Here is a 13,487-nt window from a genome sequence, read left to right on the forward strand (position 1 = left end):
ACCAATCAGACGGAGGGCCCTGTACTCAGTAAACTCACTGGCAGACCTTTGTGCTTGTTTGTTTGTTTGCTTAACGCCCAGCCGACCACGAAGGGCCATATCAGGGCGGGACCTTAATTTGTGCTGTCATGTGAGTAATGATCATGGAACCACTCACAAAAACGTGAAAAGTGTGAGGTGGCCGTTTAGCCGATGTGCAAAGTTTTCGTGGTGGCCGATTAACCGACAATTTTACAACATAAAGTATGAAGAAAAGATTCGGTCCCAGGGAAAATTGGCCGATTATCCGGATGGCCGATTAACCGGAATTGACTGTATATACATATCTGAATATGCACTTCATCAACACACACTCACCATCTCTCTCTGTCACTTAAAAAATGTTTCTGAGACTGTTTGGTGAAACTGTGTTCAGGCTCGCCACCACTGAACGGATATTTGTTCCAAAGTATGTTTCGTAAAGACTCCTCACAAATTTGGTGCAAGAAGGATGTTATTGAGAATGAAGAGCATTTTGTTTGTACTTGTCCGCCCCCCGCGGGTTAGGGGGAGTCCCATATTGGTTGGGACAAGAAAGAATTTACCCGATGCTCCCCAGCATGTCGTAAGAGGCGACTAACGGATTCTGTTTCTCTTTTTACCCTTGTTAAGTGTTTCTTGTATAGAATATAGTCAATGTTTGTAAAGATTTTAGTCAAGCAGTATGTAAGAAATGTTAAGTCCTTTGTACTGGAAACTTGCATTCTCCCAGTAAGGTAATATATTGTACTTCGTTGCAAGCCCCTGGAGCAAATTTTTGATTAGTGCTTTTGTGAACAAGAAACAATTGACAAGTGGCTCTATCCCATCTCCCCCCTTCCCTCCGTCGCGATATAACCCTTCGTGGTTGAAAACGACGTTAAACACCAAATAAAGAATTGTACTTGTCCGCTCTACCAGAACCTGAGACAAAAATATTTGAATGTTGTTGTCTTAGTCACAAAGATTATATTGGTTTGTTAAAATGCAGATATGAAACCCTCTGTTGTAAACCTGTTTTATGCACTGCGAATTAGAGAACATTTTTACTGAAAATGTGACTGCTCTGGATGCATTGTTTCACTAATATTTTATGTGCGAAATGTTCCATGTGCACCTGAAGGATTCCTTGCCAACTGTTCGAACCCTACTTTGTGAAATTGGATTTAGATACTGTACGTCTTTTTTCATATATTTTGCAAGCTTTACGTAAAGTTGTCACTGTTTATATTACCGTGGTCGAGTCATGTCACATCACAGCTCATATTGATCACATATAAATTATGTGTGCTTTGCCAGCATGTGTTGAAAGGTGATGATCGATGTGTATTTTAGGTCTACGGTAATTTGCATCTGTTGGTTTTCTTCTGTGCTTTTTTCATGTTCAATAATAGTGCTCAGTAGTTTGCTTTTGAGTTGAGGAAACAAAGCAATGAAGATGTCTGTTCCTATGAGTAAAACATATACCAATAAATCCCACTGCATGCACTTCAGACAAATTCATAATTCCACTGTGTCACTGCAGAGAGATAGAGAATGAGAGAGATCACACAGAGGAAAGAGAAAGAGAGAAAGAGAGAGCAAGCATAAAGCAGACACAAATCTGACAAGTTCATTGATATTTTTTATTAATGTACCCTTTATCATCACATGGGGCGGGGATGTAGCTCAGTCGGTAGCGCGCTGGATTTGTATTCAGTTGGCCGCTGTCAGCGTGAGTTCGATCCCAGGTTCGGCGGAAATTTATTTCAGAGTCAACTTTGTGTGCAGACTCTCTTCGGTGTCCGAACCCTCCCCCCGTGTACACTACATTGGGTGTGCACGTTAAAGATCCCACGATTGACAAAAGGGTCTTTCCTGGCAAAATTGCTTAGGCACAGTTAATAATTGTCTACCTATACCCGTGTGACTTGGAATAATAGGCCGTGAAAGGTAAATATGCGCCGAAATGGCTGCAATCTACTGGCCGTATAAAATTTCATCTCACACGGCATCACTGCAGAGCGCCTAGAACTGTACCCACGGAATATGCGCGATATAAGCGTCATTGATTGATTGATTGACATGCTAAAGGAATTGGTTACCATGGCTTTTTGTTTAAAGTACATAATCCCTGAAATAAAGTACAAACTTTTCCACCTGTAAAGTTAAAATGTCACTTACCACACGGTAAAAGAAAGTGCAGATAAAACTTGTGCTGAGTGCACACAAAGATTCTTAACGAGTAAGAAAGATGTTACATTCTTATTACTCAGCTGTCAGAATCAAAATTTTAAAAGAACACACAAAAAACGTTTCTGAGAAACACAAATAACCGAGTTATTTTGTTTACAGTGAAACCCCCTTAAACGACCTTTAAAAATATGAGAAAATCAGGTCTTACAATGGAGGTTAATTTATAGGGGTTATGAACAAAACATCTGAGAAAGAAGGGTCTTACAATGGAGGTTAATTTATAGGGGTTGTGAACAAAACATCTGAGAAAGAAGGGTCTTAAAAAGGAGGAACTCTTAAATTTTTTTTTAAATGAAACATTCAAGCTCTCAGTAATTATACTGCTAAACAAAAACCTTACAGCCTTGTAAATAATGAATACCATACTGGTTTGATAAGCAATGGAATTCTTGAACAACACTTACACCAAATAGAAACTACAGCTTAAAAAAATAAAATAAAAATATTGGTATTCTCTTTCTTCGTTCATGAGATGAAACTCCCAACAGTTTTTACGTGTACGGCCGTTTTTACCCTGCTATTTAGGCAGCCATACGCCGCTTTCGGGGGATTTTTTAACATGGTATGATTGTCAAGACACTGCGTTGCAACTGCAACACAGAGATCTACAATCAGACAACCAACCTCACAACCTTCCCTAAATCACCGGTTACACAGAATAAAACATTGTGTACAATATGTTCATAAATTTCACATTAACAAAGTGCACACGCATAGTCACACTTCAACTCATGTAATATGACACTGAAGACATACACATGACTCAAATCGAACAGACTGATTGCAGTACATACACACGCACTCACACATCGTTTCTTCTTGCTTTGTTACGGGGTTTAGAAGATGACAATACATGTTTACTATGTTATAATAGTACATGGCACTGCCAAGTAACAGCAAACGATCACTTCAGTCCACAACTAACCATAACAAGTTACATGGTAACAGAAAGCAAATAACAAGTCCAAAACTGTACCTCTCACACAAAAAGACAGACACTCTTTTGTTTCTTAATCAATCTCATCAAGTCAGATTGACAAAACCCTTGAGTTTAGTCGGAAGAGCCAAAACCACCCCTTACATTAGCACCAAAGAGATCTTATATTCAGGAGTTGTTCAGTCAATAATTGTACTCTGGGAACTCTTTACAATCACTTACACAAAATGTAAGTTAAGTAGTGCGTTCTCCAGCTAGATTACACAACCACCATACATGTACTTTATATAAAAGTAGCACAGTGAGCAAACTCGAAACAAGTCATTCTCATCTTCATGAAATGCTCTGTCCATAGGAGAAATTTATACGAAAATGGAACCATCGTTCTTGAAATAGAAGATGAGATTATGACAAATATGCGAAACAATCACTCAAAAACATCAAAAACATTTGATCTATTTACACACATCAAATATCATTAGGCCAAAAAACAAAAAAGTCTGTTTACGGTAACATAGGCCCAAACAAGAAGGGCAAAGCCCATACGACTCACATGCTTGACCTCGACCTTTAGGGTAACTAAACCTAGCAATGACATCATACACTAAGAACTGCTTTACACATTTTTCCTACCAAAATACATGTGACCTTGACCCAAGGTCAAGGTCATCCAAGGTCATGCAACACAAAGCTGTTAATTCAAGACATAGGAAGTACAATGGTGCTTATTGGCTCTTTCTACCATGAGATATGGTCACTTTTAGTGGTTCACTACCTTATTTTGGTCACATTTCATAAGGGTCAAAGTGACCTTGACCTTGATCATATGTGACCAAATGTGTCTCATGATGAAAGCATAACATGTGCCCCACATAATTTTTAAGTTTGAAACAGTTATCTTCCATAGTTCAGGGTCAAGGTCACTTCAAAATATGTATACAATCCAACTTTGAAGAGCTCCTGTGACCTTGACCTTGAAGCAAGGTAAACCAAACTGGTATCAAAAGATGGGGCTTACTTTGCCCTATATATCATATGTAGGTGAGGTATTCAATCTCAAAAACTTCAGAGAAAATGGGAAAAATGTGAAAAATAGCAGTTTTTTAGGCAACATTTATGGCCCCTGCGACCTTGACCTTGAAGCAAGGTCAAGATGCTATGTATGTTTTTTGGGGCCTTGTCATCATACACCATCTTGCCAAATTTGGTACTGATAGACTGAATAGTGTCCAAGAAATATCCAACGTTAAAGTTTTCCGGACGTCCGGACGTCCGGACGTCCGGACGTCCGGACGGACGGACGGACGACTCGGGTGAGTACATAGACTCACTTTTGCTTCGCATGTGAGTCAAAAAAGTAGGGTCGGTAGGTAGGTAAATTTTTTTTTTTTTTTTTTTTTTTTTTGGGGTGTGTAAATGCTATTTGGCTGAACATTCACTTCTTATATTTGATGAATACATGTTTCAAAACTAACGTATAAATAAAACAGAGAGAAAGGGAGAGAAAGAAACGCCAAATGTCTCTTTTTAGCATTTTTACCTCTTTTTTTTTCTTTTTTTTTTTTGAAATCAAAAAAAAGTTTTTGGGTCGGCGCCAAATCGATAGGGTCGGTCGGGTTACCCTAAACAGACAATTTTTTTTTTTGGCCCAATAAATAATGGCCAAAAGTTGACCCCAACATTCTCTTTCTGTGATATGTGTAGTTAAGGAATGATGAATTATCTATCACATACGCTGTGGAGTTAGCAATTTTGCTTGAGTTTAATGGAGTTTAACCCGTTTGTGAGAGTCGAGCTGCCAAGCTGGCATTGCTGTCATATTGTTCGACTACCTGCATCTCTTCTTCGTCGCTGGGAAGGTGCTCGTCATCTTGTGAAAAGAGTTCATCAGAAGCAGCTTGGTGCCTCTGTAGGAGAGCTTCAACATGCAATTGTCCCGCTGAGTCTCTGTAATGGACGGTGAGAACTTCATCATACTCCTCATGTGCCTCGAGCCAAGCTTGGTGTTCTTCTTCGCACTCTGAGTACACCATGGCAAAAACTCCCTGTCCGTCTGCAGGAAGAACATCTTTCAAAGTGACTTCTGCAACGTCAGATTCAGCTTCAGACGCCTCAGTGTTTGAACTACCAGCCTTTCGTCGTAGCTGCTCCTGCTTTGCCGTGGCCATTTTTGCTTTGTTCGCTTCAACTGCATTCCAGTAGTAACTCTCAGCAATTTCCCAGACCCTGGTTGTTAAGGCGTAGCCCCCGACACGCAAGCTGCAAGCAGAAAAAAAGTGTTCAAAAAGCTGATTACAATGATTTGAACGCCTAGTCAAGTATGATGTAATAAGTTATGTCTTTCTTGTCAAACTCAATGGATACAACCAATGCCACCAAAAAAACATACACAGAGTCTCCCCCCAAAAATATGTATCAAATTAAGAGCATTTCGATTGCAGAAGCCATGAAAAAGAAGATTAAAAATTTACTTGTAATAGACGAATTCCGGAAATAACTTTTGCCGCGGAAAAAAAGAGGGCAAACAAACCCGCGTGACAAAAAAACGTCCAATCACTATTGAGTTGCATGTCTTACACGTGCTCGCAACAACGTGTAGCAACACGTCGCTCGCTAGTGATTGGCCTTTTTTGTCAAGCGGGTTTGTTTGCCCTCTTTTTTTCCGCCGCAAAAGTTATTTCCGAACATCGTCTATTCAAAACTTCAGACTGAAAGCATTCACAGTGCACAGTGAACTCCAGAAAGTGCTCACCATAGCTCCAGAAACTTCATGATGTACAGAAGGGACGATCTGGTGAGAAACATGTGGGTCATCTTCTCATTGTCATTAAGGGCACTGATGAAGTCTGCTATCAGTTTGATCGGACCACCTTCCATTGTGAACTTTGTCCTGAGAGTGAAAAGAAAAAGGTGAAACACAGATGAAGCCTTTTAACACATCACATACTTCTGATGTAACCTATCACACAAAGTGGGCAAAACTGTTTTCATTAAGTGTCATAAACATTTCACATTGAAGAGCAGGGTGAAGAAAAAAAGTTAGAGTAGAGTACTAGTAGCAGCAAGTGAAACAGAAAATCAAGGAAGAGGTTTCTGTAACCTAACAGTTCTTCTTTTTCTTCTTCGTTCATGGGCTGAAACTCCCACGTTCACTCATGTTTTTGCATGAGTGGGTTTTTACCCCACCATTCAGGCAGCCAAATGCAACAGTAATACTGTGACTGAAGAGAGCAGTGACTGAAGAGAGCAGCTCACCTCACCACCCCCACGAGTCTTTGCCCCTACGCACACATGATAAAATAAGGACTGCACAGCACCATGATAACTGAGAATTTCCAGAAATCTCGGTTTATCATTTTATGACTGATAATAGATGATGTTCGGAATTCACTCTGTCGGTTTTGAATGGGTTTTGAAAGAGTGAATAAACTTGCTGTTAGTGAGTCAAACTTTCCCATGTGAAATTATCGGCCAATCACTTGCGAGGGGTGTGTCTGAAAGGGAGAAGGAGCATGTGTTGAGAGCTTGCCTCACGAACAGCTTGCCTATACAACCCAACAGAGTTATTTCCGGAGTTCATCGATTGTCTCAATAGAATCTTGTTTCATGCACATCATAGAATACATTGCTTACAGCTGATATGCGCCAGAGACAGCAGTCAAGCCAATTCTCCAAGTTGAGAAGAGCAGTCGACACATTTCCCTTGGTGCGTTGGTGAGCAGTTTGATGAGTTCTAGGTATCCCAACGGCTTGGTGCTGTCACTTTCACCCTTGATGCCCATTCTTTCAATGCACGCCTTGACTGAAAGCAAAATTATGATGTTAGTGTTAACTGTTATATGCAGTGTTGAATTGAATATTCACCCACCTGTGCAGCTTCTTATAGTATTATACATTCAATTTTTATTTTTATTTTGCATTGCACAAATTCATTTCAAGTTTTTCTCAGCTTAAATTCAAGCCCTACTATTTCTGAATATAATATTCACACACCCAAACATAGAAAAGAACTAAAACGGAGGTTGCAAGTGTTCTGTGTTCACAATAAGCCATTTAGTGGTCATACGTCGTGACTGCATCTAACCACATTATTTATTATTCTCTTTATTATTCTCTTTATTTATATAGCGCCTTATCCGAAGTTCAAAGCACTTAATGCCGTGTGAGATGGAATTTTTTACACAATATATCACGCATTCACATCGACCAGCAAACCTCAAGCCTGTTAGGCGAATGTTCACCTTTCGCGGCCTTTATTCCAAGTCACACGGGTATTTGATGGACATTTTTATCTATGCCTATACAATTTTGCCAGGAAAGACCCTTTTGTCAATCGTGGGATCTTTAACGTGCACACCCCAATATAGTGTACACGAAGGGACCTCGGTTTTTCGTCTCATCCGAAAGACTAGCACTTGAACCCACCATCTAGGTTAGGAAAGGGGGGAGAAAATAGCGGCCCGACCCGGCAACCTCTCGATTCCGAGCGCAAGTGCGTTACCACTCGGCCACCCACATCTATTAACATTTGAATCCATTCTTTAGATTCTGCATCTAACCACCATACTGCAACTAGTGTAAATATAATTTGCAACAAAGACAGCTAATATTCAATAAATTAAAACAAACTTCAATTGTACAATTTGAAGAAAATGGACACAGATTCCAATCATGCGACTCTCAAAGACAAGACAAACTTACAGTAAGCATCCTCTTCGGGAATGTTGTTCTGGTGGCCGTGTTGTATGTGTTGTGCGCAGTCGCTGCAGTCCTTGTGTATGCTGTGGTGTCTGTGCGACATGTACGTGAACACTTGGTGGCGTCTGCACCGAATCATGTCTGCAAAAAACATGTCACATATTAAAATAATTGCAGAGTTGGTGAAGATACTTTACATGTGAAATCGCGACTGTAAAATAATACCCAAAAACAAAACAATTAAGTTATGTCATAAATGCTGACTCTGACGCTACAAGCTAACTGGCTCTTGCAACAACATCACTATCAATGTTTTTGTTATTCCGCAATGCTTTATACTAATAGTCATAAGAATTTCACAGTAAGAACTGCGAACACTTTTTGGGGGGGAACCAAGCCACTGTGCTAACCATTTTTTCCAGCAAGCACGTTTGTATTTTGCAAACGCAGTAATAGACCCCAATGACTACATAGATGTATGAGCCACAAAGGAACACACAAAACAACACACACTTACATGGATGGCTGAATCTCAACATTTTAACTCCCCCATTGGGCGAGTAACTTCAAGCAAGTTTCTAGCCCGCCAGAAAGGTTGCTGGCTCAGTACATACCACAGCTGCTGCATCTGCCGTGTTAATATGAGTTTGAAACTCGATACTACAACCAAAATTGTTGCATTGGACCAGAATTTTCATTGGCCAGCCGGGTGAGCTGCCAGGCAGTTTCTACTAGCCCGGTGGATTTTTTACTCACCCCTGATGATCAGGCAGACAATTTGGCCATCCCTGACTTAACACTACATCAACAGGAACAAAAGACAATACTCACTGTTGTTGACCAGGTAGCGGTAGGCGTCCCGAAAACCTTCCCAGCAGAACTGCACCAGCTTGTTGGCCCCCGGTGGGAAGAAGCCATTGAAGAAACGAAAGACGTTGTCAAGTGACGCGTTCATTACGGTGTTGACAGCCTTGACTTTGCCAATAGCCGGACCCTTTGCTGTGGAACCCTTGCCGACAACAGAGGTTTCAGGTAAGACGCAGCCCTCGCTGGGGCCGTCCGTGGAGTTTCTGTGAAGAGGGCTGATGTGACTGTCTCCTGCCAGGGGGCAAACGAGGATGGTGTTTTCGTCGACCCTGGGCAGGTTGTCGCTGAACCCTCCATCCATGGCTATCTGAAAATTGGATTAAAGAAAAAATAGTTTATATACTTTATGAAAAACGGACTCTGAATATTGATATTTTCCCTTTAGTAAACTATGGAAGATGGTTGCTTCTACTGTAGTTATATTTTTTTAAATGAATATGCTACTGTGCACAATCAGCCTTTTGATAAATCAAACAAACATGCACATTTTAAAGCAAATAAAACCAACTTACTTCTTCATTGAGGATGGGGTTGTCAGTACTGCTGAACACAGGGATGAAAGAACTGCAGAGAAGCGTCTGAAATAAAGAAACAGGAAAAAAAAACATTACTTCCACCTCCAGCATAAACTGCTCCAAATTCACCTTCAAAAGCTTCGCTTTATTTCTTTTCTTCACTTCTTGAACAGTTTATAAAGGTTTACAATTTACAACTACTATCATTATCACTGACACTGCGCCATGTGCTTCAGTTCTTCACACAACTAATAAAAAGCTCAGTGTGCTACAGATTGAGAGCCTGGACAAAATTCTGTGCAGCCAAGCAGGACAAGATCAAAAGCAAAAATCTGCGTCCGTACAACAGAATGTGCATAATGTTGCAACTTCATGCCCTGTACTAGGTAATCTCATTCAACACATGTTATGTAGCATGTTAATGTGTTAACAACAATGATCATTCCAACAAAAAGTATAATCAGGTACAGCGGAACCCCTTTTTTACGAACTCCATAAATCTCAGAAAATCAGGTCTTAAAAAGGAGAGTCTTAAAATGGAGGTACTTCTTCTTCTTCTTCGTTCATGGGCTTAGACTCCCACATGGGCGGGGATGTAGCTCAGTCGGTAGCGCGCTGGATTTGTATCCAGTTGGCCGCTGTCAGCGTGAGTTCGTCCCCACGTTCGGCGAGAGATTTATTTCTCAGAGTCAACTTTGTGTGCAGACTCTCCTCGGTGTCAGAACACCCCCGTGTGTACACGCAAGCACAAGACCAAGTGCGCACGAAAAAGATCCTGTAATCCATGTCAGAGTTCGGTGGGTTATAGAAACACGAAAATACCCAGCATGCTTCCTCCGAAAACGGCGTATGGCTGCCTAAATGGCGGGGTAAAAAACGGTCATACACGTAAAATTCCACTCGTGCAAAAAACACGAGTGTACGTGGGAGTTTCAGCCCACGAACGCAGAAGAAGAAGAAGACTCCCACATACACTCGTGTTTTTGCACGAGTGGAATTTTACGTGTATGACCGTTTTACCCCGCCATACACCGCTTTCGGAGGAAGCATGCTGGGCATTTTCGTGTTTCTATAACCCACCGAACTCTGACATGGATTACAGGATCTTTTCCGTGCGCACTTGGTCTTGTGCTTGCGTGTACACACGAAGGAGGTTAAGTCACTAGCAGGTCTGAACATAAGTTGACCTGGGAGATCGGAAAAATCTCCACACTTAACCCAACAGGCGGCCGCAGCCGGGATTCGAACCCTCGACCTTCCGATTAAGAGGCTGACGTCTTACCACCCCGCCACAGCGCCCGTCATGGAGGTACATTTACTGAAGTTATGAACAGAAAATCTGTTTTCTGAAGAAAAAAAAAGGGAGGGAGTCTTAAAAGGAGGGTTCCACTGTATAAAATAAAACCTTGAAGAATCAGCAAGTAAAACGCCTATTTATTGGAAAGCAACTCACATCTATGAGGTGCTCCCTGGTGGGGAATTCGCTGATGACCTCATTTTCCAGGGCAAAGTTCACACCCGGGATGATGCCTTTGAGTTTGCTGACAGAAACAAAGAGTCGGCCGGTGCAGAGCTTGTGTGCGTTTTCTGGCAGCGTCTTCTCCATGATGGAACGTAAAACTTTGTCAATGACAAAGTCAGGGTCCAAGGCTCCCAGTGCATGTTTGTGAGCCTGGCTGACCAGCTTCAAAGCCAAATCGATACATTGCTCTGGAACAAAGAGAGAGAAAGGGTCAGTTCACTGGACATCCAGACAGGCATCTTCAGCCATTCTGTTCTAGCAATGCCAACATCTTTCTACTGTTCCTTTATTTGACCAAAATATGTATGTGCAATAATAGTATGACTGAGTTATTTCTAATATGCTGACTGTTAGCAAATGATAACAGACATGTCGAGAAAAAAGATATCAAGCATGAGCCTTTTATGCGAATGCTGATATCGTTTGTGAGACATACATGTCTGTTATCATAATTTGCTAATATTCAGCATAATTATCAGAAATAACGGTTTTATTAGCGTTTAATTCGACCAAAAGAAATTTCGAAGCGACCCCGCGAATTAGACAGAACAGCCGCAATGGGAACTTGAGCGCTCCTACCTGATAATGCCTGTCAGTCAAAGAATTCTCGTGACCTGGGTCAGCCAATCACAGGTCAAATGCGTTTGACACACAACAATCTCACAAGATAAACCATGTTGAACATGCGTTTTGGTTGCTTCGCTTTTTCTTGTTGAACAGAGAGTGACAGATTTAGAACCGACTCCAGACAGATGGGAAATGACGTAATAATACATTTAACGTAAAGCGAGTGACGCAATTTCACTTGATTTTTCCGAACTTAGATAATTTAGATTTCAAGTGAGCGGGTCGGCATCAGAGGATGGGCGGTGCCTTGCTGTTCCGTAAAGCACCCACCGACAAAACTTGCTTTTCGGTATTTATTAGATAAAGAGAGTATTATCTGACAGCATTTGATGTGTCATTCTTTAGAATAAATCACGCTGATATAGTTGATTTAAATTTTTACTTTGTCTTGTTAATTTTTAGCTTAATAAACAAATAGGGTCCCTGCCTGAACGTTATAACATTTAGAGGGTCACCTAGAATTCGTCCTGATTGGTCAAAAATCCATATGGGGCACTGAATTGGTAATAAACCTTTATAACATTTTGAAGACATATAACTGAAAACGAAACAGTAAACAAGACATGCATGCATTAGTTAAAAGAACTTCAGGACAACGAGAGAAGGGGATGGTTACATGTTATAAATGTATGTACTTTCTTCAAGAGTTCAAAACAATCTTACAGCAGCTCAACATTTTGTGTACTTTAGTGCACGCATGACTGTGTGTAATCTTCACTAATGCCACAGACAAAGAAGGTGTGTCCGTCTCTGTTTACATCCTGCGGTTTGCCACATGAACACAAAATAATTTCTGGTTAAAAAAGACAAAACAAGAACATCCAGACTTGGTTTTCCCAAAAACTTGTTCCTTAGCAAAGACGATCAACCGTAGGTTTTAATCTGATGCGGGAAATTTACCACAAATTAGTCTCGAAAAACGAAAGAGCTAGGCTACCCCGCCGACTGGCCTCTAGCGGCAGCGTCATTCACAGACCATACAGCTGTGCGTAACCTCGTGCCACTTTAACGGACCAATGAAATCAAGCCATGACAAGACACACCCGCCGACTGTCATTTTTAAGGCGCTTCGTGGATGGTTTTGTTGATGTTCGTTTATAAGTAACAACTGTTTGGGACTTATTCGACATGAACTCATTTTTCAAGCCAGATCAAATTTTTCACTAACGAATCAGCAATCTTGAAAGTCCATCGCCCCGCATATGGATAGCACTGACAATGCACACTGACACAGTCCCACTGACACACTTTTGAGCAACCTACGAATACGAATACGAATACGAATACTTTATTATCTCATACAGAGAAATTTCAGTGTGGTGCACATTAAAAGACAAAACAAATAATAAGACAACAGATAAAAATACCATACGAAGCATACAACACTCGCGCACGCATATGTACACTAACAGGAATAGTTACTACCAACAGACCACATTTTCTTTTACATTATCAATGAATATCACACTGTAAAGATTTTATTTTACTCACTGGATGGAATCTGGCAAATTTCACAACACGCCAACAATGCTCCAGCACTTGCTCCACAGATTTTCGCATCCTTCAGAAGATGGGGAACATACTTCCTCAAACAACTCAACACGCCGATATGGTATACTCCCAGGAATCCACAACCAGCGAAGGAAAAACTGTACTGCTTATCTGGTAGAGGACTTTCGGTTCCTTCAGGTAGTACAAACTCTTGGACGTCGCCCATTCTCACTCCCCTCTCCCTGACGTTTCAAAACAAACTGACCAAACTCTCGACCCGACCATAGATATCATTGACACACATCTATGCCCCGACAAAGTGCGCTCGCAGACTGTCAAACGATTGGTCACAACAGTCATGTGACCTTATGAGGCCCTGTCGAGGTTTGTTAAACAGCTGCTCTCGAAACACAAAAGTCGGTTACAAAGTGTTACTGTATGTCGAATGCGACTTATAAAACCTATTGAACAAAACAATAACACTGAGTCAGCTGTGTTATCAAGTCAAGTTTTAAAATGGCAAAATGCTAGAATTACGCAGACGAACAATATTGTCTGATTATCTGATGTCTAATTA

The 13,487-nt window shown here is 41.0% G+C and overlaps 1 protein-coding gene across 1 annotated transcript in view; it reads right to left on the reverse strand.

The window, feature by feature from the left end:
- The window catches only part of LOC138970218 (uncharacterized), a 54,097-nt gene extending 40,879 nt beyond the window's left edge, over nucleotides 1–13,218 (reverse strand). The window contains exons 1-8 of the mRNA XM_070342715.1: nucleotides 12,911–13,218; nucleotides 10,724–10,980; nucleotides 9,268–9,333; nucleotides 8,720–9,062; nucleotides 7,892–8,029; nucleotides 6,824–6,992; nucleotides 5,943–6,080; nucleotides 4,968–5,449 (exon numbers count right to left, since the gene is read on the reverse strand). Of these exons, the coding sequence (XP_070198816.1) occupies nucleotides 4,968–5,449; nucleotides 5,943–6,080; nucleotides 6,824–6,992; nucleotides 7,892–8,029; nucleotides 8,720–9,062; nucleotides 9,268–9,333; nucleotides 10,724–10,980; nucleotides 12,911–13,136 (1,819 nt within the window). The 5' untranslated portion in view covers nucleotides 13,137–13,218. The remainder of the gene's footprint in view (nucleotides 1–4,967; nucleotides 5,450–5,942; nucleotides 6,081–6,823; nucleotides 6,993–7,891; nucleotides 8,030–8,719; nucleotides 9,063–9,267; nucleotides 9,334–10,723; nucleotides 10,981–12,910) is intronic.
- Nucleotides 13,219–13,487: the final 269 nt, after the last annotated feature.

Source organism: Littorina saxatilis, linkage group LG7 (assembly GCF_037325665.1).
Source record: "Littorina saxatilis isolate snail1 linkage group LG7, US_GU_Lsax_2.0, whole genome shotgun sequence".
NCBI lineage: Eukaryota > Metazoa > Mollusca > Gastropoda > Littorinimorpha > Littorinidae > Littorina > Littorina saxatilis.